This window comes from Plecotus auritus, assembly GCF_963455305.1.
Source record: "Plecotus auritus genome assembly, chromosome: 3".
Taxonomy (NCBI): domain Eukaryota; kingdom Metazoa; phylum Chordata; class Mammalia; order Chiroptera; family Vespertilionidae; genus Plecotus; species Plecotus auritus.
Window position 1 is genome coordinate 100,297,018 of NC_137772.1, and position 26,425 is coordinate 100,323,442.

The following is a 26,425-nucleotide window of genomic DNA, read 5'->3' on the forward strand; positions in this document are numbered from 1 at the left end:
TCCTGCACACCCCCCACTGGGGATCGAGCCCGCAACCCGGGCATGTGCCCTTGACCAGAATCGAACCCAGGACCTTTCAGTCCGCAGGCTGATGCTCCAACCACAAAGCCAAACCAGCCAGGGCATGGTTACTATTTTTAAAACTGTTTTCTAGTCACATTCTATCCAGGTAAATATAACAGAAAAGGCAAGTTCATTTCCTAGTAATTACTGGTGTGCTGGTGTGCAATGGAGCCCACTCTGTCTGGAAACACCAGCACAGTGAATTGAGAGTACTTCCAATGCCCTGCCTTGCAGATAATTTCATAAGCTGAAAGTCCCTGAAGGCACACAGTAGCTCAAAATTAACTGGTGGCATTGATTATCAACTACGTTGAGCTAGGATGGCATTTCCCTGCAGTCTAAGGAGAAAGGAAATACTTGATTTCACAGCTGTGACGGTCCAGGTAGATGGGCCAAAGACAATATTAAATGAGTTAATGCACTGGCTTCTGGTCTAAGAGTAAACCCATGACATATTTTTCTTATGAGGAAGACAGTGAGGCAGGCTTTCCAGCCGTGGGCAAACTACGGCCTGTGGGCCAGATCCGGCTGTTCTATCCGGTTCTCTTGCTCTCCCCTCCGCTCCTTTACTTTGAATTTATATTAGTTCACACAAACACTCCATCCATGCTTTTGTTCCGGCCCTCTGGTCCAGTTTAAGAACCCATTGTGGCCCTCGAGTCAAAAAGTTTGCCCACCCCTGCTTTAGACCTTTAGACCAAGACAAAGCAAGTCTGTGAACGGACAGGAATGAGGGAAGTCCCTGACTAAAGTTACCTTCATCAGTGGAAGCTGTCAGGTGAGAAGGCTTGAAACAAGCACTGTCAGCTTCAGAACATAGGGAAGCAGTCAAAATCTTGGAGCTTGTGAACGGAGACATCCAAGGAGAGCGTCCTGGGGGCACTGCGTGCTCTTGTATGGGGTTAAAAGAAAAGTCACTGCTCTTTTTACCTGAGCTGCCCATGGAGCCCACAGTGTCCTTCCACAATGATGTCTCCACCAAGGAGTTCTCAAGAGACAAAGATGAAGTGCCCAAGGGAGAGGAAGCATCCCCCACAAAGTTGCTGCCAATGTTCCTCACTGCTGGCACCTGAAGCGGCAAATCCTGCAGCTGAGACTGCATGTCCTGGGGGTTAATCCAGGCAGCTTTGTGCCTTGTGAACCTGACGTCTGATGGGCAAGAGGGGTAGCCAGTGTCCAGAAGGCTGGGTGAACCATCAGTGTCACTCACCCCTTCCCAGGGCTCCACAGGAAAATCCTGCTGGCCCAAGGACTGTGACACCATCTTTCCAGGCTCAGGGTTGATGTGAATTCCGTTGTCCTACTAGATCAGAGCCTTGGATTCACCATGTGCCAGTAGGAGGGCTGGAGAGTTGATCTGCAGTGAGTAAGAATCATTCAAGATAAATGAGGGCTCAACCATATTTTTTAATGCAATTTCCGTTGAGGATGTAAAAAATAAAGAGTTTGTACTTCACCCTAAACAACACAGTTAATCCATTTGGATTTATAAGTCAAAAAATAAAATAAATCAGTGTGGTGAAGGCCTGGGGTGCAGAGCAGAGGCAGGCTAGAAAGGGACAATGGGGGGAAAGGGGACGTTTCAACAATAAAGATAAAAAAATAAAAATAAAATCTGTCATAAACTGGCAGCAAACGTGGGGGTAAGAAAAGGTTTTCAAAGCATAAAAATAATTGAAGAGTGTTTTTATTATAAGGATAATGTTGTATAAGGATACTGTTGATAAAACAAATAAAAATGTAAAACATCCATGCATTATTCCAATAAAAGTAAATGTCAAAACCAAATTGGAAATATTATCTAGAAGTAAAGGCACATTTTCATAGTTTCTTATTTTTATTTAGTTTGTATTTCAACAAAGTAGACAATGGCACATGAGACTGAACAATCAATAGCACTAAAAACTTTGTTTCATGTAACTTACATTATCATATAATGTTTATATTATATTATTATAAACATTATATTATAATGTTTATATTATTATATTATATTATTTATATAAATATAAATTTATGATTAGTTTATCATAACTAAAGAACAAAGTGTAAATCTAGAATCTATCTAAAATATGGTCTGCTCACTTTAAGCTCAGTTTTTAGCTTTAGTAAATGAGGTAATGATTAAAATGTCAAGAGCTACACAAATGAGAAGCACTCTTGTCACTGTAATTACAGGCCCAGCACAGTGTCTTTCTACTCTTCTCCCACTGTCCTTCACACTGTAAGGCTTCAAAGCAAACATCAACAGCAAAAACAAGGTCAGAAAAGGGAAAACCTAGAAACAAGCATTCTGCTTAGGCAAGTTTTACCTAAATAAAGGAAGGGGCACACAGTGAGTATGAGGGTTTGGAGTCTTTTCCAGGGTTTTCAATACCATCATTATGTATGTAGATGGCTCCCACATGGATCTCTATTCCTGATCTCTCCTTGAACTCCAGGCTAGCATATTTTATTGCCTGACATATGTCCAGTGGGCATCGTAACATGATACATACAAAAAAAGACACTGATTTCCCCCAAGCCTGTTTCTCCCTGGTTTGCTTGATCTCAGGAAACACACCTTCCAATAGCTGAAGCTACGAAATCTAGGAGTTATCTCTGATCCTATATTTGCCTAGCAAGTTTATATCTATAGCTACCACCCTATTCTAAAGTCACCATCTTCTCCCACCTGGACCTCGTCTATTTTTCCAGTGGGTCTCTCCACTTCTACTCTTGTCTATTTATAATCAAAAGGTATTCAGAGATATTTTTTTAATAAACTTATATCAGATTCCTGTAACTAACCTCCCTCCAGATCCCTGCCCATAGTGGCCCATCAAATCGGGAATAAAATCTAAAATCCTTACCTTGTCCTTACAGCATGACATGTTCCTGCTTTTCTCATTTATCTTTGTCTAACCATGCAGCAAACTTTTAAGTCCTACAAACTCTTGCACACTCCTCTGCTTGGAATGTTTTTTCTCCAAATGATCACTCATCTGGCTCCTTCCTGTCTTGTTGTATGCCTTGGTTTATGAATTACTTCCTCAAAAAGTCTTTCCTAACTACCTATCTTAAAGTTGTTCCCCCATTACACCCTATCACATCACCTTGCTTAATTTTCATCATAGGAGTCCTCACTTCCTGGTATTTTTATTAGCTCTTACTGTCATTCACCTCCACCACCTGACTATAAGCTCCATGAGAGCAGAGGCCTTGCTGTCTGTTCTCTGCCAGGTCATAGAGTTGCATACAAGGACTCAATAAAAATTATAAACTAAATGAACAAATCCAACAAAGTGGAAATAAAGTCACAAGCTGGAGAAACAATTTCTGTGATAGATATAACTGCTTTATTATTGTGGCAGAATTATTCCTACAGAGATAGAAATAATCCATGTTTCATAAATATATGAAAATTTTACCACCAAGCAAATAGACAAAAAGGTACATATGAAAATTCTATGAAAAATCCCTGGCTTTTGTCTATTGGGGGATCTTCTGCTCGAGGTCACATCTTTTGGAGTAATGTAGATATGTTTATATGCCATCCTGAAACCACTGTGCAATATCCAAATCATCACTCACAAAATATCACAGAATATGGTGATAACTGGCAGAACTTGCTACCCTTAAGTGCTTCATCTTCCTTCTCTTAACCTAAAATCTTACATTGTATCTCAATTGTTCTTTGTCACATCTTTTGCTCTCCAATAATTTTAAATGTTATAATTACAAAAAAACCCATAACTATGCTTTAATAAAAGGTCCAAAGCACAGAAGCCTAGAGCAGAAAGTGAAGAACTCTGATTGCACCAAGCACCACCAACCCTACTTCATTCCCAGACATAACATTGTTAACCATTTTATTCCTCCGAGACCTTTTCCTGAGTTAACATACATATGTCAGATCAGAAATATGCTTTGTTTTCTTTTCTATATATACACATGGGATTATACTGGCCATATTCTATAACCTACCTTCTTTTTCTCTCAATACTATGTCTTGAGGGTATATATCATATCATTCATCTTAACTGTCTTACCACTTGCTATAGTATAAATGCATCATATTTTACTTAGATGCCTATTGATGGAAATTTATTTTTAGTTTTCACTACAAAAAATATACAGCAATAAACATTTGCTCATGTTGCTTCTTGTTGACTTTCTTTTACCAAATATTTTCTGTTACTAGTTCCAATTTTAATTCTGCCTCCATAGTTCATGATGACATTCTCTATTTCCAAGAGAATGATGTCATGTTTTAAGTCATGTTTTACTCTCAATTCTCTATACTTCATATCTGTTTTTGTGTGTGGGAGATGACAGATATAAAATCATATGAAAAATACAAACCCTCAAACAAATCCCTATGTTTTTTATAAACAGATTGAAGTCAATAATTAAAAAAGAATGATATTATTTACAAACCTCCCAGGTACAGAACTGACTTAACTGCCTTGAGCAAAAACAGACTTCCTTATAAAAAGTAATTTTCAGAAGCAGGTGCTTGCTCCATTTCCTTTAGAAACGTATTCTTGCATCACACAAATGGGTGTTGGCTTTTCCAGGTTATAAAATGAGAATCTTTTTTTTTTTTTAAATGTATTTTATTGATATTTCACAGAGAGGAAGGGAGAGGGATAGAGAGCTAGAAACATCGATGAGAGAGAAACATCGATCAGCTGCCTCCTGCACACCTCCCACTGGGGATGTGCCCGCAACCAAGGTACACGCCCTTGACCGGAATCGAACCCGGGACCTTTCAGTCCGCAGGCCGACGCTCTATCCACTGAGCCAAACCGGTTTTGGCAAATGAGAATCTTTGAGCTGAAATAGGCCCACCAATATCAAAGCCATGTCTAAGGTCATAGCTGGGTAGTGGCAGGGAGAAGATGACAAGCCAGGATGAACACTCATTAAGGAACATGAGTTTCTCTGAGAGGCAGATTAAAACAGAGGAGAGAGCAATGATTGGGCCCTACTGATAGTCCAGGCCTTACTGATAAGAGGTCAACATGTCCATTTCTTGATCTTCAGATAATCCATAAGATACTATCATATAGTTGCTAGTTGTGTTGCTTGTTGCCACACTGCTTGAAGTCTGTTAATTATTCAATTAGACAAATATTTCTTGATCATCTACCACATTGTTTTTATTTTGGTAGCACTAGGTTAACAGTTGTGATTAAAATAGGCTTCCTGCCCTCCAGTTATTTACATTCTAATGGAGGGAAGATAGTGACTAAACAAACATTCATATATTCCAGGTACTGATAGGCAATAGGTAATGTGCATCTAAGCAATGTGTGACATCTTCTCAAAGTGCTTCCCACTGTCATAAATGGGGTCTTTTGAATAAGAAATGGTTAGGTACAAAGATAAAATCAATTTCCAAAAACATTTTAAAGGTAGAGAAGTCAAGTTGCAAAGCTTACAGTCATTTCTATTGAGATTTTCCTACACAGGCAGCAGCCAAGGCCCTAGAGACAAAGAGAGACTCCAAGACTCCCCAGCCAAGTCATTCTAGATTGGTCACTGTCCATAGGTCAGTGGTCTTGTCGAGAATGACTACAACACTAGGGCTGCTACAGAACCACATTAGTGGCTGCAAAGATGCAACCTTTTTAAGAGGGTTGGGCATGAGCCACCATGACCTTTATAGGGATCTCACAAAAGTCTTTCAAATCATAAGCACTTTGTTGGCAGGTGAGCGGCTTTAGCTCCTAATTTCCCTAACAATGTTGAAGTTACTTCTTGAATTGGCACACTTGAGATTTAGGATTTCTCTGCCCCAGCACTACTAACTGAAAACATAAATAGGACCATCATAGCAAAGACTCATCTTAAATGTTAATTCCTCAGTGAGGCTTCCCTGGTCACTCTATAAATAATGGAAAGTGTTCCTCTCCCTAATAGTTCCTCTCCCCTTCCCAATTCTTATTTTTCTCTTTACTCCTTAGCACTTATCCCTATTTTATTTAAGCTAAGTGACTAATACCCACTAGAATGTAAAATCTCTGAGAGCAAGTTTTAAAATTTTTTATTTTAGATATTGTTTTGTTCCTAGAACTAGAAAGAGGCACATGTAGGTGCTCAATAAATATATTCTGAGTACATAAATGAAAGAATGAACAAACAAATGAACAGTATCTAAGTATGGTTATGTTGATTATTTCTGTTGCCCAAGAAAGAAAGTCAAGAAAAGATGTCACCCTTTAGAAAAAAAGTGGAGATCATGGCCTAAAATGTCTGCCAACCACTTCCTTAGAAAGAATGTTAGAGAGTAGGAATTACAAACAAGACTTGAGGATAAAAAGTGAAATTTATTTCTATCAATTTTATGATGTCTTAATGCAAGCGAACAAAAAAATGAATGTGAGCTCTTTGGTTAACACAGTTCCCCAGGACCTCTTCACCTCTTTTTGTAACCAAACACTTCTCTTCATGCTTTGACTTTAAACAAAGATTCACATTCCCAAAGATGTTGAAAGACTCAAACTATCACATATCAAACAGAAACCATGAAGATGTTCAATAATGTGATGCCACAGCTTCCATCACAGTGGCCAGGAATTAGAGTGAACTCAATTTCACACAACTGCACCTTCACCACAGTACGAGCTGAACACTCTGTTCTAATACTAAAACACCAGGAGGGAAACATATTGCAATGGTGGCATCACATGGACTCCTCTATGACCAATTTACCCTTTGGCAATGATTCTTAGTTTTGAAGTTCTATTGTCAGAAGAACACAGAGGAAGCACAGAAAACAGTTAAGAGAAATAGGTGGGGTGGGGTGGGATGAGAAGGGGAAAACCCAATGAAGGCAAAGATAAAGGCATGCTACATATTTTATCTAAAAATACTGCATGGTTGCCCAAGACACATAAATAACTAACATCCTGTGGTTATTACATATGTCATGCTTCCCACTCTCACTCTGCACAATGATAACTTGTGATATTTCAGGTTTTATTATGCCTATTTGAGAACTGAAATGGAGACTATTAGGGGACTTGCCCAATGTCTCACCATTAGTAATTAGCAAAAGTAGAACAAAAACAAAAGTCTGACACCTGATCCAAAGATCTTTCCACTGGCATTTACATGTTCTGTTTGGACTAAAATTAGTAAGAAATTTTCTATTTCATTATCAGGGGAGGGCAGTTGGGGGCAATCGGGCCAGAAGGGGAGCAGTTAGGGAGCAATCAAGCTGGCAAGCAGAAGTGGTTAGGGGCAATCAGGCAGGCAGGCAGGCGAGCAGTTGGGAGCCAGCAGTCCCGGATTGTGAGAGGGATGTCTGACTGTGGAATCCGGCCTAAATGGGCAGTCAGACATCCCCCGAGGGGTCCCAAATTGGAGAGGGTGCAGGCTGGGCTGAGGGATAGCTCACCCCCATGCATGAATATGAATTTCATGCACCAGGCCTCTAGTATATATATATATATATATATATATATATATATATATATATATATATATATATATATATGTACAGAATATCTTTTTGAGGTTCTAAATGTTCTAAAATCTACTGGTAATAATGGCACATATCCATGAATGTATTACCAATGAATTGTACACTTTAATTGGGTGAATTGTATGTTATGTGAGTTCTATCTGAATCTCAATAATGCTGTCAAAAAAATGAAATGGGAAGAAGTACCCATCTCTCTTCAAAATAGTTTAGGAAGACTAGCAAGCACTGGTATTTCATAGGTTACAGATATCAAAGGAGCATAAGCTATAAGTCAGGCTGTGAACAAAGGCATTGAAAGTTAAAAGGGGAAATAGAGAATAAATGAAGGCTGTGGACTTCAGAAGAAAGATTCATTTGATGTGAACCCCAAGAAGGAATTTATCTGCTGAGATGGACTTCCTATGGTCAAACAAGAGCCCAAATTTTGTGAATAATACGAGCCTGGAGCCATTTGCTGACAAGGGATTCTCATGCACTCTCTACACCAGGAAGACCCTCAGACTAAACCCTCGCTTCCCACACTATGCCCTGCTTGTTTATGCCACATGAGTCAACTATTATAAGAGAGTTCCTAGTTTCCTCTTTATGACCAAGGAACTTAGACCAGCCCCATCCAAACAGAACAGCACACTCTGGATGCCTAATTTACAAAAAACAGACCTAATTGGGAATTTGGGTGGGAACTTTGGCTATAAAAGGCTTGGTTGAATACAATTTAGGTTTCTACATGAATCTGTGTCTCTTGAGCTATAGCTCATTTTCATCAAGTAAATGCTTTTTATACTTTACTAGAGGCCTGGTGCACGAATTCATGCACCAGTGGGGTCCCTCGGCCTGGCCTGTGGGATGGGGCCAAAACCAGCTCTCTGACATCCCCCAAGGGGTCCCAGATTGTGAGAGGGCACAGGCCAGGCTGAGGGACCCCATCGGGGCACAATTGGCACCAGGGAGGGATGCAGGAGATTGGCCAGCTGAGGAGGGACTGTGGGAGGGCTCCAGGGCCCAGCAAGCTAATCTACCAGTTTGAGTGTCTGCCCCCTGGAGGTCAGTGCACGTCATAGCAAGCAGTTGAGTGGCCTTAGCATATCATTAGCATATTACACTTTGATTGGTTGAATGGTCGGCCAAACGACTGAACACTTAGCATATTAGGATTTTATTATATAGGTTTATAGTCTAAAGTTAATTTTGATCTACAAAGGAATACTTAATAAATGTGCCTAACATAGGTATAGAGAGACAAGAGGAAATAGAGGTGAAAATACCACCACAGCACCATCTAGAAAAATAAAAATAAAAAACAAGGGCTGTGAGTGTCCCCCCCACATCCTGCATGGTTCAGGGTTCAGGTTCAGGGTTCGGGCTCTGGAGGAGGCCGCACACAAATGAAAGAGACTAGAAAATATTAATTTGGAAATATTGGGGGCCAGGTGGGAGCCCAGCTCAAAAGGAAGGACTCTGCTTTGCTCTGGCCTTGCGATCCCTTTTATTCAGATTTGGAATCCACCCATAACTCTTAGGCAGGCAATTCCAGTAATAGCTCCATGATAGCCCATCAGCAAAGATTTACATAAGACTAAAAGGTGGAAGTTGCTTCAGCTCCCTTTGTCTCAACTAGACAGTGGGTGCTTGGCTCTGACCTTTCAGAGCCTTCAAGGTTAACCAGCCTTCTGGGTTCCTTGTCCACACCTCTCTGCTAGTGAAGGCAATGGGTGGCTTCCAACAAAGGGCTGGTAAAGACAGATCATCAGCATGATGGCCAGCAGTGACTGGGCACTGACTGCCAAATCCTACACTAAGGGCTTCAGGCATCCTTCCTTACCTTGAAACCAGAACTGCAAGGAAGGTTCTGCTGGTCCCGATTTATAGATGGGAAACAAAGTCAAAGAGGTTCAGTACCATGGTTGTTTGGTTAAGTGCTTATCTTTTAGAAACATATTCATAAGTATTTAAAAGTAATTTACAGAATTTCTTGAATTTGCTTTAAAATAATACAGTGGGAAGTGCCGTCGGTGAATATGGATAAAACACAATTGGTCCTATTGATAACTGTTGAAGATGGGAAAAGGGTATTTGTTTACTATTCTGTCTACTTTTCAGTTTGAAATTTTCCATTAGAAAATTCCCTAAGTTTAAGAAAACAAAAACAAAACATAACATTTGCAGTATCTGTCCATGTATATTTAAGTTACCTCTCTGACCTCTTTTTCTATTACCTCTCTACTCCTCTATCTCCATACCTCTCCTGCAACCCCTTTTGCCCTCGTCCACCCCTCTATCTTTATTCAAATTTATTCAGATTGAGATTCACCATGAACCTTTTTAAAACCTTTTCCCTACAAATATACACTATCCCCATTTACTGTATCTACTATTTTATTATGCTCTATTTTTTTCTGTAGCACTCATCTTCTGGTATCTTACCCATTATCATCAATTTATAACTAATACATGGCATTTACTATGTGTCTGGCACTGTTCTAAATTTTCTATATACATACAACTTATAATCCTAACAACTTAGGACATCACTATATTCATTTTACAGATAAGAAACTGAGGCACAGCTAGTATGTGGGGACACTTTACACCCAGCTAGTCTTGCTCCAAAGTCTGCAGTCTTATCCAAAACAGCACAGGGGTGAAGCGAAGACAATGTCAAAAAGCACCAAGCACAGAGTAGCTGCTGAGAATCTAGCAATATCACTGACATTGACATGCTTATCTCTCTCAGCCCAAATATCACAGAGAACAAGTGTAAACTAAGAGTGAGCAACCAAAAGCAAAACAAAATAAAAAACAAACAAACAAACAAAAACAGGAGATCCCAACATAGTGGCCAGCAGGATGGCAGGGAGGGAGAAAGTATAACTGAGTAAAGGAGTAAGAGGGGAGTGTGTGGACGTATGTGGTGTGTGTGGGGATGAGTGAGGGAAAGTTATATCTCACAGAAGTCTCAGGGGCTGGCAGATCAGGCTCTCCTGGACGCAGAGACCCTGCCACTGCCACAGGCATTCCCAGACCAGTACGGCTCTGGCAGGGAGCCCATGCCATCTTGAAGTGGGGAGCTGGGGAGGCCAGAAACACAGCCACACCAACACCCAGACTGTCCTTGGACACTATCCTAAAGTCACGCAGTGAGATTCTGGCCAGCCATAAATTGCAAGGGATGACTGCCACATCCCTACAGTGAGTGGCATGCTACCTCGCCTCGGGCTCCCAGATGTCTGCAGTGAGCGCACACCAGAGAGAACTCTTGCACTGCGCTAAAGGACCCCATGCTCCAGGATCCCGCTCTTTAGGATGCCACACTGAGTTCACACCAGGGAGATCCCATGTCCCTCCCTGCCCAGCCCATGCTGATGGTCCCAGCCAGAGACACCTTGCACAGCGCCCCACCCAGACCCCAGGACCATGCTGATGGGGCAAGCCAGAGGTACCCAGCGTGGCACCCAACCCAGGCCCTAGGACCTCACTAAATGTGTGAGCCAGTGGCACCCAGAACCCCACCCAGGCCCCAGGACCATGCTAAATGTGTGACCTAGAGGCACCTGGTGCCCCACTCAGGCTCCAGGACCAAGCTAATGGTGTGAGCTGGAGGTACCTGGTTCAGGACCCCACTCAGGCCCCAGGACCATGCTGATGGGGTGAGCCTGAAGGACCTGAGGCACCACCCTTCCCTGGGCACCAGCTCTGTGCAGTGAATTGCATGCCAGAGGCTCTGGGATCTCATAGGGAGTCCCACACCAGAGAAATTGTGCATGAGCCCCTGCAAACCCCCAGCATCTGCAACGGACAACTGAGGGACCAGGCATGTGGAGGAAGGGAGTAAAACTCAGAGCAGAGACAATAAAGACATAAGATTCAAGGCAGACCCAGCCTCTGAGCTAAGGATCCCTGGACCATAAGACCACTAGGGGCTTCAACCTCTTGGACCTCAAGCAGGTTGCCCAGGGCCAGAAAGAGAGAACAATTCACATTACATAGAAATAAATACAAAAGAACAGCAAAAATGGGGAGACAAAAAAACAATCCCTAAAGGAAAGAAAAGGAGGGAATCACTAGAAAAGGAACTAAATGAAATGGAGGCATGCAATTAGTGAGAAAGAATTCAGAGTAATGGTTATAAGGATGTGCAAATGTCTGGAAAGAAATTTACCAACATGTGTAAGAATCAAGAGGAAATGAAGAATGACATAGCTGAAATAAAGAACACAAGGGAAGGTTTCAACAGCAGACTAGAAGAACCTGAGGACTGAATCAGTAAGTTAGAAGACAGGGTAGAAAAAAATCACCCAATCTGAACAGGATTTGGGGGTGGGGGGCGGTTAAAAAGCAGGAGAGTTTAAATGAAAAGAAGCAACATTCACATAATAGAAGTGCCAGAAGAAGAAGAAGCTGATCAAGGAATAGAAAACCTATTTGAAGAAATAATGACAGAAAACTTCCCTGACTCGCGGAAGAAAAAAGTGACACAGCACAGAGTCCCAAACAAGATAAACCCAAAAAGAGCCACACTAAGACACATCATAATTACAATGGCAAATTTTAACGACAAATAAAAAATTTTAAGGGCTGCAAGAGAGAGACAGAAAGTTACCTACAAGGGATCACCATTAGACACTATCGAATGATTTCTCAACAGAAGCACATCAGGCCAGAAGGAAATGGAATGAAATATACAAAGGAATGAAAACCAAGTGACCAAATCCAAGAATACTATACCCAGCAAGACTATCATTCAAAATTGAAGGTGAAATCAGGAACTTCAGAGACAAAACAGGCTAAGGGAGTTTATTACAACCAAATCAGCAATGCAAGAAATAGGACTGGTGTAAGAAGGACTGGTGTAAGAAGAAGGAATAGAAAGAGAGGGAGAAACACAAACATAAAGAAAAAAAATAGCAACAAATAAGTACCTATCAACAATAACCTTAAAAGAAAATGGATTAAGGACCCCAATCAAAATACATAGAGTGGCGGAATGTAAGAATACATGACTGATATATATGTTATCTACAAGAGACACACCTCAGAACAAAGGACTCACACAGACTGTAAGAGAAGGAATGGAAAAATTTTTTCAGGCAAATGAAAATGAAAAGAAAGCAATACTTATATCTGACAAAATAGACCTCAAAATGAAGGCCATAACAAGAGATAAGAAAGGCCACTTCAAAATACCAAAGGGATCAATACAACAAGAGGATATAACTCTGGTAAATATATATGCACCCAATATAGGAACAACTCTATACCAACAAACTGGACAACCTAGACAAAATGGACATATTCCTAAAAAAAAAAATGCAATCTTCCAAAACTCAATCAGGAAGAATCAGAAAACCTGAATAGGCCAATAACTACTGATGAAATTGAAGCAGTAATTTAAAAAACTTACAGAAAACAAAACCCCTGGTCTGGATGGCTTCACAGGGTAGTTTTACCAAACATTCAAAGAAGAATTAACATCTACCCTCCTCAGACTATCCCAAAAAATTCAAGAGGAAGGAACACTTCCAAGCTCTTTTTATGAAGCCAATATTACCCTAATCCCCAAACCAGATAAAAGCACTACAAAGAGGGATCATTACAGGCCAATATTCCTGATGAACATAGATGGTAAAATTCTCAACAAAATATTAGCAATACATTAAAAAGACCAGAAACCATGACCAAGTGGGAATTATTCCAGGGATGCAAGGCTAGTACAATATCCACAAATCTATAAACATGATACATCACATAAACAAATTGAAAGACAAAAAGCACATGATCATATCAATTGATGCAGAAAAAGCATTTGACAAAAACCAACACCCTTTTTTTATAGTTGTTTTTAAATATATTTTTATTGATTTTAGAGAGGAAGGGAGAGGTAGAAAGAGATAGAAATATCAATGATGATGAGAGAATCATTGATCGGTTGCCTCCCGCACACCCCCTACTGGGGATCGAGCCCATAACCCAGGCATGAGCCCTTGACTGGAATTGAACCTGGGACCCTTCAGTCTGAAGGCCGACGCTCCACCCATTGAGCCAAACCAGCCAGAGCCCAACACATTTTTGATAAAAAACTCTCAGCAAAGTGGAAATAGAGGTATCATACCTCAACATAATAAAAGCCTTATATGACAAACCTTCAGCCAACATCATACTCAATGGACAAATACTAAAACCATTTCCCCTAAGAACAGGAACAAGACAGGGATGCTCACTTTCACCACTCCTCTTTGACATAGTACTGGAAGTGCTAGCCATAGTGATCAGACAAGAAGAAGCTATAACAGGCATCTAAATTGGAAAAGAAGTAAAACTGTCATTATTTGTAGATGACATGATATTGTACATAGAAAACTGTAAAGACTCCATAAAAAACTACTATATTTAATAAATGAATTTGGCAATGTAGCAGGTTACAAAATTAATACCTAGAAATCTATGGCATTTTTATACACCAATAATGAACTCACAGAAAGAGAAACTAAAAAAAAAAATCCCATTTACCATTGCAACAAAAAAAAAATTAAGATACCTAGGAATAAACTTAACTAAGGAGATAAAAGACCTGTGCTTGGAAAATTACAGGATGCTGAAAAAGAGATAAAGACAAAAACACATGGAAGATTATATCATGTTCATGAATTGGTAGAATCAACATCATTAAAATGTCCATACTACCCAAAGCGATCTATAGATTTAATGCAATCCTCATTAAAATAACAACAGCATATTTCACAGACCCAGAACAAACTCTCAAAAAATTTATATGGAATAAATAAATAAATAAATAAATACCCCAAATAGCTGCATCAATCAGGAAAGAACAAAATTGGAGGGATCACAATACCATATATCAAGCTATATTACAAAGCCACTGTAATCAAAACAACCTGGTACTGGCATAAGAACAGACATATAGACCAATGGAACAGAACAGAGAACCCAGAAATTGACCCAAACCATTATGCTCAATTAATATTTGACAAAAGAGGCAAGAGCATACAATGGAGTCAAGACAGTCTCTTCAATAAATGGTGTTGGGAAAATTGGACAGATACATGCAAAAAAATGAAACTAGACTGCCAACTTACACCATACACAAAAATAAATTCAAAATGGATAAAAGATTTAAATATAAAAAGGGAAACCATAAAAATCTTATAAGAATCCATAGGCAGCAACATATCTCCTAGCAATATGTTTACTGATACATTTCCTAGGACAATGGAAACTAAGGAGAAAATAAACTAATGGAACTACATCAAATATAAAGCTTCTGACAGCAAAAGAAACCATCAACAAAACAACAAGATAGGCCACTGCATGGGAGAACATACTTGCCAATGTTACTTCTGATAAGGGTTTAATCTCTAAAATTTATAGGAAACTCATACAACTTAACAAAAGGAAGATAAACAATCCAATTACAAAATGGGCAAAGGACCTAAATAGACACTTCTCGGAAGTGGACATACAGAAGGCCAAGAGACATATTGAAAAATGCTCAAAGTCACTAATCATCAGAAATGTGCAAATTAAAACTACAATGAGGTATCACCTCACACCTGTCTCAATGGTTACCATCGACAAATCAACAAATGACAAGTGCTGGTGAGGATGTAGAGAAAAGGGAACCCTACTACACTGCTGGTGGGAATGCAGACTGATGCAGCCACTATGGAAAACAATATGGAGTTTCCTCAAAAAATTAAAAATGGAACTCCCATTTGACCCAGTGATCCCAATTCTAGGAATATATCCTAAGAGACTGAAAAACCAATGAGAAAGAATGCATGCACCCCTATGTTCATAGTAGTTCAATTTACAATAGCTAAGATTTGGAAACAACCTAAGTGCCAATCCACAGATGAATGGATTAAATAACTGTGGTACATCTATACAATGGAATACTATACTGCTGTAAAAAAAAAAGAACTCTTACCATTTGCAACAGCATAGATGGACCTGGAGAGCATTATGCTAAGTGAAATAAGCCAGTCAGAGAAAGATAAGTATGACATGATCTCACTCATTTGTGAAATATAATAAACAACATAAACTGATAAACAAAAATAGATCCAGAGACATAGAAACATTGAACTGATCATCAAACCTCAAAGGGAAGACAGGGGAGGATCTGGGGGGCATTTTGGGGGGAGAAGGGTAATAGATCAACCAAAGAATTTATATGCATATAAGCATAACCAATATAACCAATGGACACAGACAATAGGGGGGTGAAGGCCTGGGCTGGGAGGCTTGGGCGGGCTTGAATAGGTCAATGGGGGAAAAGGGGGACATATGTAATACTTTCAACAATAAAAAAATTAAAAATAATCCTATCTAATAAATCCTATCTAATAAAAGGGTAATATGCAAATTGACCATCACTCCAACACACAAGATGGCGGCCCCCATGTGGTCAAATATGGCCGCCCCCATGTGGACACAAGATGCCACCATAAGATGGCCAGCAAGGGAGGGCAGTTGTGGGCAATCAGGCCAGCAGTCAGGCATCCCTCAAGGGGTCTCAGATTGGAGACAGTGCAGGCTGGGCTGAGGGACATCCTCCCCCCACACCGTGCACAAATTTCATGCACCAGGCCTCTAGTATTATAAATAAATAAATAAAATAAAATCATGACAATTTTATATGTGAAAATAAAATGAAAACAAATGCTGCATTAAAAAACAAACAGATTTTTATATAGGTCCTAGGGCAGTTTAAATTGAAATCAAAATGTGGCATTTGAGTCTGAGTTTGTTGTCTTATAAAATCAAAGAATGAAGTCTCAGACAAAAACAGTCAGTGGTACTGAAGTTTATTGAGAGAAGCCAGTCCTGCAAAAGGTGCAGCTGGGGTTCCAAGAGTAGGCCAGTGTCCAGAGCTTCTTTTCCATGTTACAGTCAGGAGTAGTTCAGCATCCAAGGTAATTAAAGTCTAATAGTCCATGTGTGAAGGCCCACATGGCCATAAGCCACATGGGCAACAGGGAGCACATCTCCTGCCATCAACCCAAGAACCTAGCATGCAAGGAGGAGAGGGCGAGAGGAAGCGCATACCTCTTAATTTAGGAGACAGCCTTACTATTTCCTGATCGGTCTTTTCAAAGAATTCTGCCTTAATAACATTCTTGGGATTGGTTATCTGCAAGCTGCTGTCATAAAGTTTATGCCTCTTGCATGTGCCCTTCCTTCCCCACCAAGTTGGGGTGTAACTCCACCTAGTTGGGTTCCTGTTTTTCTCCTCCTTCCTCCTCCAACGTCCTAGTTCCTGTCTATCTAGCTTCCCTCAATCTCCTCAAAATGATTTAACAATTGAGCAAAATTGTTTAAAATACGCATTCACAAATGTTCAAATCTCCTCACCTACTAGATTTAAAGTAGCCATATGTACCAAAATCTGTCTTCTAAGAAGAATCCTATTAATAAAAGCTTAATATGCTAAGTGTCCGGTCGTCCGGTCAGCCATTCAACCAATCAAAGTGTAATCTATATATATAATGACCGGTCGCTATGATGCCCCACTGTGGCCAGTGAACTGCCCAATCAGGTACATATGTCTCTTTTTTTCCCCATTGACCCAAGATCTCTCTATGTGGTTAGCTGACTCTGATCCCTGGCCAGCATTGCAGCTTTACTTATTCCTCTGCTCAAACCTGCTCTTTTCCCATTCTTCCCAGTTACTGTTCTTAAAAGTATTCTATCTAATAAAGAGGGAATATGCTAATTGACTCTCATGTCATTGCAAAGGTGGTGGCGCCTACAGCCAATAAGGAGGAAATATGGGAGCCTGGATCAGGCCCCATCTTAGATGAGAGAATTGGTTGTGGGCAGTGACACAGTGCTATTAGAGTTGTCAGATTTAGAAAATAAAAATATAGAACCCTCCAGTAAAATTTGAATCCTATGTAATAAAGAGGAATATGCTAATTGGCCCTCATGCTATCACAAAGATGGCAGTGCCCACAGCCAATAAGGAGGGAATATGCTAATTGACTGCCACACCTCAAAGATGGCAGCGCCGCCCTAACTGGTTTGGCTCAGTGGATAGAGTGTCGGCCTGCAGGCTCAAGGGTCCCAGTTTCGATTCCAGTCAAGGGCATGTACCTTGGTTGCGGGCACATACCCAGTAGGGGGTGTGCAGGAGGCAGCTGAATCGATGTTTCTCTCTCATCGATGTTTCTAACTCTCTATCCCTCTCCCTTCCTCTCTGTAAAAAAATTAATAAAATATATTTTTTAAAAAAAGATGGCAGCGCCCACAGCCACAAGATGGTAGTGCCCAGTCCCCTCAGCCCCGCTGAGATGGTAGGCATGTGGCAATGCCAGGCCCACCCCCAGGCGGGCCCAGCCACTCCATGAGCCTGCCTCAGGAGTCCCCAAGTCCCTTCAGCCCCCCAGCCACCCAGGGCCAGCCTGAGGCACAGGCAAGCCTTGGATGGTGGCTGCCCAGCCACCCAGGGCCACCTGAGGCTCAGGTAACCAGGGCCGGCCAAGGCTTGCGCTTCCGGCAGTGACAGCAGCAGAGGTGTGATAGGTCATCGCCTTCCCCTGATCACCAGGTCGCCTCCCGCCCCTGAGGGCTCCCAGTCTGTGAGAGGGGGCAGGCTGGGCTGAAGGACCCCCCTCTCCAGTGCATGAGTTTTCATGTACCGGGCCTCTAGTCCTTTAATAAGTACAGCCCACTACCAGACTCTCCCACCCCGATCAAGTGCAGGGCTGGCTGGCCAAATGCCCCCCCTCTACCCCTGGCCAGCCCCACCCCCGATTGGCCTGCCCCACCATGATAGGCCCACAGCCCCTCCGCCTGGCTGGCCCCACCCCTGATCGCCCCCCACCCCAATAGGGGGGTGGGGCCAGCTGGCCAACCTCAAGAAGCCCCTCCTCCCACCCAGCCCCACCCCAGATTGGCCCCCCAACCCCGATCAGGGGCAGGGCTGGCCAGCCAAACAACTATGGCCCCTCCCCCAGGCTGCTAGCCCCCAATCGGCACCCCCCACCCCATTCAGGGGCAGGGCAGGCCGGCTCACTGCCCACAGCCCCTCCCCATGGCTGGCCCCACCCCCAATTGGTCTCCCAACCCCAATTGGGGGTGGGGCCCTCCAGCCAATAACCCACAGCCCCTCCCCCGAGCCGGCCCAGCTCTGATCGGCCCTCATTGGGATGGGCTGGCTGGCCAACCTCCCACCATCTCCTCCTCCCAATAGGCCCAGCCCCAATCTGCCCTGATTGGGGCCAGGCTGGCCGGAACCCACTCATGCACAAATTTGTGCACTGGGCCTCTAGTATGCTAATGATATGCTAAGACCGCTCAACCGCTGGCTATGATGTGCACTGACCACAATGGGGCAGACAGTCAACCAGTCGACCAGTAACTATGACTGCATTGACCACCAGGGGGAGACACTCTGACCAGTAGGTTAACTTGCTGCTGGGGTCTAGCCGATTGGGACTGAGCAAGACAAGCTGGACACACCCTGGAGCCCTCCTGTGGTCCCTCCTCAGCTGGCCAACCTCCCGCATCCCTCCCTGGCCCCAATCGTGCACCAGTGGGGTCCCTAAGCCTGGCCTGCGCCCTCTTGCAATCTGGGGTGAGGGACCTCCCCCCTGCCCCGAGTGCATGAATTTCATGCACCGAGCCTCTATTTTTTCAAATAAAGAGAGAATAGGAAAGTACTTTATATATATTTTCAGGACTCAGTTGATTTCTGATCCATTATACTTTATTAGAATAAAAGAAGTTAGGAAAAAAGTGTAAAGATAAAAATATAAACTCTACCCTCCAATTTTCATCACCTGAAATAAACTAGAGAAAAGAATCTGCTGGCTGTGGGTGCTTTTCAATGTTACCTGTGAAGAGGAGTAAGTAGAGTTGCCATCCCAAAATATGCCTCTTTGGGATATTGATTATTTTAGACTGGTTAATTTCAAAAAACAACAGACATGGAGAAACTCTGAAAACTAAGAAGAAGTTACCCTTTGTAAAAGGAAGTTTATCTAAGGACATTTGTAAAGGAAATATCAATTTTTAAAAGTGTTTTCTTCACTGCACCGGGAAGCAGAGGCTATCTAAGTCTCTAGAATAAGTTATCAATGAGAAAAGCAAGGACCTAAGTCTACATAACAATCTTACTCTTGTTTGCTATGCTATTCCTGGTAACCTCCCATATCTGACTCTTTACTCTCAATTTCCTTTGTCTTTATCTGAGAGTGGTAATTTAAGGCAGTGGCTTCTGACATTTTGATAAGTTACTCCGTTTTCCTGGGTCTCTCCCATCTATACAAGAGGTAGACATGTTATTAAACTTTAACTTGTTTTCTCCTGCTAATCTGTATCATGAATCTGTATCATGTCAATTTGACTATTAGACCAGCCAGCAGAACCTAAAAGGGTAGAGGAAATGCTTCCTCCTTGACAAAGCAAAAAACAAAAATAAAAACAAAAAACAAAACAAAACAAAAAAACAACAACAAAAAAACCTTTGAAGTTTAATTTATATTTAACTTTTAATAAATGTAGGGAGGATGATCCAAGAGCAGAACTAAAATTATTTTAGGGGGGAAAAATCAACAATGTTCAAACTTAACTCAGGCAAATCACATAAAGTGTGTTGTTAATTTTGTAACTGAAGAAATTTTCTCTCTTCAATATGACCTTTTCTTCTTTGTCTCCTCTTGATTCAAAATGGCCTTGTCCAGCCTAGGAGCACCATGACTCACCTGCCTCTCTTTCCTTGCCTGTCCACTCCCTTAGTCATTTAGCCCTTAGGACATCAGATTCCGGTTGGCATCTAACAGTCTTAGGAACAAAGGCTGGGTCTGTTTACCATAGAGACAGAGTTTCAGTCAAACTAAAGATAACATCTAAGCCCAGTTATGTTTCAGCTCCACACCCAGAAAGGCAGAAAAACCCTACTGACCATATCCTTGCTAAGCCAGACACAATGGCCCTATGGCTGACATCAGGACCAAATGCATGACCCTAACTCTCTTAGTCATCAAGATTATTGTTTTTCCCCTATATAACTCATCCTCTGGGGAGCCAGGTTTTAGAGAACTAGCTCACCTGTGTCTCTGGGCTTAGTGCCATTCCTTAAATAAACCCTTACTTTCTTTGCTGTTGGCATTTTATTGGGCTTTGATGTTTGCAGGCAAACAAACCCCTTCAGTTCCGTAACAATTTTTAGCTTCTATTCATTCGCCATTTTCCAGCCTAATGTTAAAAATATGTGACTCTGAAACTTGTTTTTTATTTCTGAGAACTATTTCACTTCCACAGTTCACATTTCTAGTGAGAAATAAAGCATTCATTCAATATGGAATCATTATCATCATTTTCTGGATGAAAAAAATTGAGGGACAGAAAAAGGAAGAAAAGTAAACACTACATGGCAACCCAGTGGCATTCTCAGGGTCCAAATTCTGGAACTTTGTTCCAGAGCCTTTAGTGGCACCCCTCAGGCCACCCCTATGTGTGGGATTAAACACAATACAGAAGTTTAAAAAAGGGTCCCAATTTTAATTTTTATACCAGTCTGAGAGAAACAAATTACTAGCCGTGTCATCTTGGGCAAGGCTCTCTGCCTCAGTTTCTTTACAGGATTATTGTGAGAACTAAATGAATTGTATTATGCATATCTCAGTTTGACACACAATATATATAAAATTTAGCTTTATTATCACCATCAGTATCCTATCTAATAAAGAGGGAATATGCAAATTGACCATCACTCTGTCACAAAGATGGCTGCACCCACAGCTGAGGCCAAGTTCCCATAAGGAGCCTTAACAAGCAATCAGCAGGGACCTGAGGCTACGCCCTCACCCTCCCACATCCCCATGGGGTTTGACAGGGGACCTCAGGCCACGGCCCCCACCTGGCAGGACTTGACAGGGGACCTCACGCCATGCCCCCTGCCCTAGCGTCAGGCTGGGGGACCTCAGGCCGCACCCCCCGACCCAGTGCCAGGCCAGGGGACCTGAGGCCACGCCCCCCCACCCAGCGGGGCTTGACTGGGGACCTCAAGGTGCGCTTCCCGTCCTGGTGCTGGGCTAGGGGACCTCAGGCTGCTCCCCCCACCCCAGTGCCAGGCCAGGGGACCTCAGGCCATGCCCCCCCACCAGGTGGGGCTTGACAGGGGACTTCAGGCTGCGCCTCCCACCCCGGCACCAGGCCAGGGGACCTCAGACCGCACCCCCTGCCTCACAGGGCTTGACATGGGACCTCAGGCCATGCCCCCCACCCAGCAGGGCTTGACGGGGGACCTCAAGGTGCACCCCCATATGCTGGGTCAGGGGAACTCAGACCACGCCCCTGCCCAGCGGGGCTTGACGGGGGAACTGAGGCTGCACCCCTTCCCAGTGCTGGGCCAGGGGACCTGAGGCTGCACCCTCCCACCTGGTGGGGCTTGACAGGGGACCTCAGGCCATGCCCCCCACCCAGTGGGGCTTGACAGGGGATCTCAGGCCATGTCCCCCACCTGGCGGGGCTTGATGGGGGACCTCAAGGCACACCCCCTGCCCCGGTCTGGGCTGGGGGACCTCAGGCCATGCCCCCCATCCTGGTGCCCAGCCAGGGGACCTGAAGCTATGGCCCCTGCCCAGCAGGGCTTGACAAGGGTGGGACTGGCTGGGTCTGGATCTAGCCCAATTGGGAGGGGGGGGAACCGGCTGGGTCTGGGTCTGCGATTTTGAGGTGCATGTGGGTGGGCAGGGACTTGACTCAGGGTCCCATGGTGTGCCCCAGACTCTGACAGGAGGAAGGTTTTCATATACATTTTACTAATTTTCTTTCATCTCTGACACTTCTATTATAGAGAAAGGGCAAACAGCAATATTAAAGTATTTCCTCTAATTAATCCCCTTTTGATGTGCACAAATTTTGTGTACCGGGCCACTAGTGATTTTATAAAGACTTACAGTTTAGTTTAAGTCAGCATAATAAAGGAGATCTAGTTTTATTTTCCAACCTCTTAAATGAGTGATCCTTCAACTCCTGTTTGTTAATCAAATGGGGGAAAAAAATCAGAAGCCTTATTTGGAATCATGGTAAGATACAATATGATACCCGGGCACTAGTATCACTCATACTAGTATCACTCATGTTTATAATCTCGGGCTGGACATGCTTATCTATCTATATATATATATATATATATATATATATATATATATATATATATATATAAAGAGCCAGGGTCCGTAACATCCAAAACGACCAAATGGACGACCGAACACTGGAAGTCAGTCCTGCAGTCAGTCACCCCCAACTTCCCTCCTCTGCCAGCCGGGTCACCCCTAACTGCCCTCCCCAGCTGGCCTGATCGCCCACAACTGCCCTCCCTTGCAGGTCTGGTTCCTCCCAACTGCCCTCCCCTGCTGGCCATCTTGTGGTGGCCATCTTGTGTCCACATGGGGGCAGGATCTTTGACCACATGGGGGCAGCCATCTTGTGTGTTGGAGTGATGGTCAATCTGCATATTACTCTTTTATTAGATAGGATAGAGGCCTGGTGCATGGGTGGGGGCCAGCTGGTTTGCCCTGAAGGGTGTCCCGGATCAGAGTGGGGGTTCCCTTGGGGTGTGGGGCGGCCTGGGCGAGGGGCCTATAGTGGTTTGCAGGCTGGCCACGCCCCCCGGCGACCCAAGCAGAGGCCCTGGGATCTGGGATTTATTTATCTTCTACAATTGAAACTTTGTAGCCTGGAGTGGAGCCAAGCCTTCTGCTTGCTCTGTGGTGGCAGCCATTTCTGTTTGGATTTATGTATCTTCTATAATTGAAACTTTGTAGCCTTAAGCAGAGGCCAAAGCAGGCCAGGGCTGCAGAAGCTTGGCTTCCTCCATTGCCGTGGGCAGCTCTAGCCTCCTGCTCTTTCCAGAAGAAAGTCGGACATCCAGAAGATGGCAGTTGACCTGGTCTAATTAGTATATTACCCTTTTATTAGTATCGATAGATTATATAGAATATGATTGCTTAAATGGTGTGGGGGGAACCCTTTTTCAGCAGGAGGAGATGCTCTTGGCAGACAAAAATACATAATCCCTATATCTGGACTGATAGTCAGCCATATGCACTATATTGCCAAACCGGTCATTAAAAAATTGAACCACTTTCTTACACCTTACACCAAACAGCTGTTGCCCTTAAAACCCCTCCTCAGCCCCCACCTTAAGTTCTGCCTTTGCAGTTTACCCAGATTAGGTTCTGATTGTCGGTTTCTATGCCAGTCAGCATCTCTGGGCCTATCTCTGGGCCTGATCAGAGAGGCGGGGCTGATGGTGAGGCCTGGAGAGAAAGAGAGGCAAGGTGCTGATCAACAGCTGCCTCGGAGGCTGCAGATCAGACCTGTGCTGCACCATCTTGTGGTGGCCATCTTGTGACAACGGCTGGCGAGGACCACCTAGGCTTTTATTAGTATAGATACCTTCAGATGGGGGTGGGGGAGATATACTCTTTCTGGAGCACTTGACTTATCTTCCTCTAAAGACCATTCAAATGAAAGTGACATTCTTGATATTTAGCCTTGGCTCTGATAGAATTTTCCATGTCAGAAATTAAGAACTCCAACTTCAGAAAGCAAGCAATATTTTCAGAGTTAAACAGGTCTCACGAACAACATGTCTAATCAAATCTAACTCCCCCAGAGGCCACAGCTCTCAGTTTTCATGTAGATCCTAGCAGCTCCCCCACTTTGTACAGGCCCTGGAGAAGCTGATAAAAAAGGCAAAGTTCTCGTCCCCTGATGCCCCTTGATGGAGAGTTTCACATGGTAGTGCAGTGAAGAGGAACTGAAGCAAGAGATTGAGAAACAGGCACATCCGGCCACTTTGGACCGGTAATCTGGAAAACTCCAGCACTGCTGGGGGCTTGCTGCCTTAACTCTGTGTTCTCAACAGGTACTGTTGGTAGCCAAGAGGAAGGTGTGGACAGCAATTTGTAGAGACCACACTTCATACTTTTCAAAATACTACCCTCCCTCCAGTTCTCTTCCAAACCACCCAGTGAAGCAGAGCAAGTTATTTTCCCACTTCTCACCAACAGCAAGTGAAGTTCAAGAGCAAACCGAAGTTCCCTGCTATTTGGCCTTAGGAAAGAGTCTAAGAAACTCAAGTTTCCCCGAGCCCTCAGTCCTTTGCACTTTCCCACCACAACTTCAACTCAAAGATCCTTCCAAATTCCATTGTAATAGTGTAGTAAGGGCAGCTATTGGATATGCCCTTTCCTTTGAGTCTTAATTCCTATTAGGGCAAAGTAACACCTCCTCCGAAAGTTATCCACGTTCTATAAACTATCAATTTCGCAGGGGTCTGTAGCAAACCACCCCACCTCGCGGTCCCGGCCAGGTGGGCGGGGTAAGAATAAAATGCAGCAACTCCGCTTTTTCCCTGGGCAGTCTCTGCAGGTGCGCTCAGACCAAAGCCTACTTCGTGTTTTCATGCTGCAGCCTAGCTTGGTTAAGTTCAGGAGAAGGTCCTCTGGGTGCGCACTTTTGAGGAACCGAGAAAAGCCACCGAATCCGGAACACAGCTTCTGGAACCACGCGGGGCGCAGGCTTTGTGCCGATAGTCGTCCTGCGCAATAGTGCTTTGAGGTCCCGCTCTGGTCCTTCCCAGCAGAGTCGCCCTCCCTTGCAAGTCAATACAATAAAAATCCGCCACCCCTGCAGGGGAGCCGCTTCCTACCTTCTCCGAAAGCCCGCAGAGCTGCCCAGACCTACCCTGGGATCCCTCAGTCTCTGGCTCCCACCCCCCCCCCCGCCCCCAACCCATCCCACTTCTCTCGCCACCCGCACCGCGCGACCCACCGGGAGGTGGAAAGCTGCTCCCCGTGCCCAACGCCTTGGTCTTGGCTCGCGCCGGTCCAGGCAGCGGAGCGAGAACCCCGCGCTCCCCGGCAGCAGAGACAGCGGGAGCGAGGAGCGAGGAGCGGAGCCCAGGCGCCTTCACACCCCTCCCCCAGCCCAGGGAATCAGGGCTACCGAGGCAACCCCAGAAGCTCCCGCGCCGACTGACAAGGAGATGTCGGGGAAGCGCTGGAAGGAACTTGGGCCCCATCTCCCTCCCCTTCCCCTCGCTGCTGTGTCCTCTGCCCCGTCCCGCTCCGGGACCCTAGACGACGTGGGCTGGGGACAGCCGGAAGCAGCTGTGCTCCCGCTCTTGTAGTCCTCCCTCCCAAAATCTCGCCCTGCCCTCGCTGGGGGCCCAGACGGGACCGCGCTTTCAGAGGTCGAAAAGAGAGGTGTGTAGACCTGGAAGACATAAATTCCCAGCCCCAAACGCCCGCGAGCAGCGGTGTTTTGCATTTGGTACAATTGCCTGAAATGAAGAATGATCCTCGTGAGTAATTTGGGTTAAAGTCTGCACCGACATCAATGGGCCCAGCAGGGAGCTACAACTTACCCATTACCGAGCCGAGTGTTTTCGGACCTCGGCTGGCTCGGAGCCCCATTCCGAGGACTTCACTGTCAGTATTTGTCCACTGGCTGCGAAGTTTTGGAATCCCATCGCAGCTGTGCCGCGGAGAGCATTCGGGTCGGGTGGGTGCTGGGGAGAAGCTGCTAACCAATACAGAAAGTTTCACGAACAGAAACCTAAGCCCTGACTGTCAGTAAAGCTGAGCGCGCGCCATCCTCCGCCCCTAGGGGGTTCAGCGCGCTCCAGAAGCGCCCTCCCCTGTCTTGGAGAAAGGATCTCCCAGTTACCTACTGCATAACAACGCGCAGGTGAGCCTGTCCTGGCTTGCTTAGAAGAGTCCCTTCAACTTGGTGAAACCACACCTTACCGCACTTTGGTTCCTTAGCTTTGTTCTTTCTCACTTTCACATGTGGAACCACATCACAGGTATTTGGGGCTTAATTTACCGGTGGAACACCACCCTCCCTGGC

General features: G+C 44.0%; 1 protein-coding gene across 2 annotated transcripts in view; it reads right to left on the reverse strand.

Annotated features, from left to right (window-relative positions):
* Window positions 1–26,125, reverse strand: part of RUBCNL (rubicon like autophagy enhancer) — an 83,088-nt gene extending 56,963 nt beyond the window's left edge. Inside the window, exons 1-2 of one of the 2 annotated variants that reach the window (XM_080659583.1) lie at window positions 25,941–26,125; window positions 820–1,420 (exon numbers count right to left, since the gene is read on the reverse strand). In XM_080659583.1, coding sequence (XP_080515709.1) covers window positions 820–1,327 — 508 coding nt within the window. In that variant the 5' untranslated portion in view covers window positions 1,328–1,420; window positions 25,941–26,125. Of the gene's footprint in view, window positions 1–819; window positions 1,421–2,915; window positions 3,098–25,940 lie in introns of those variants that run through there. The other variant, XM_080659582.1, reaches the window with a different exon arrangement.
* Window positions 26,126–26,425: the final 300 nt, after the last annotated feature.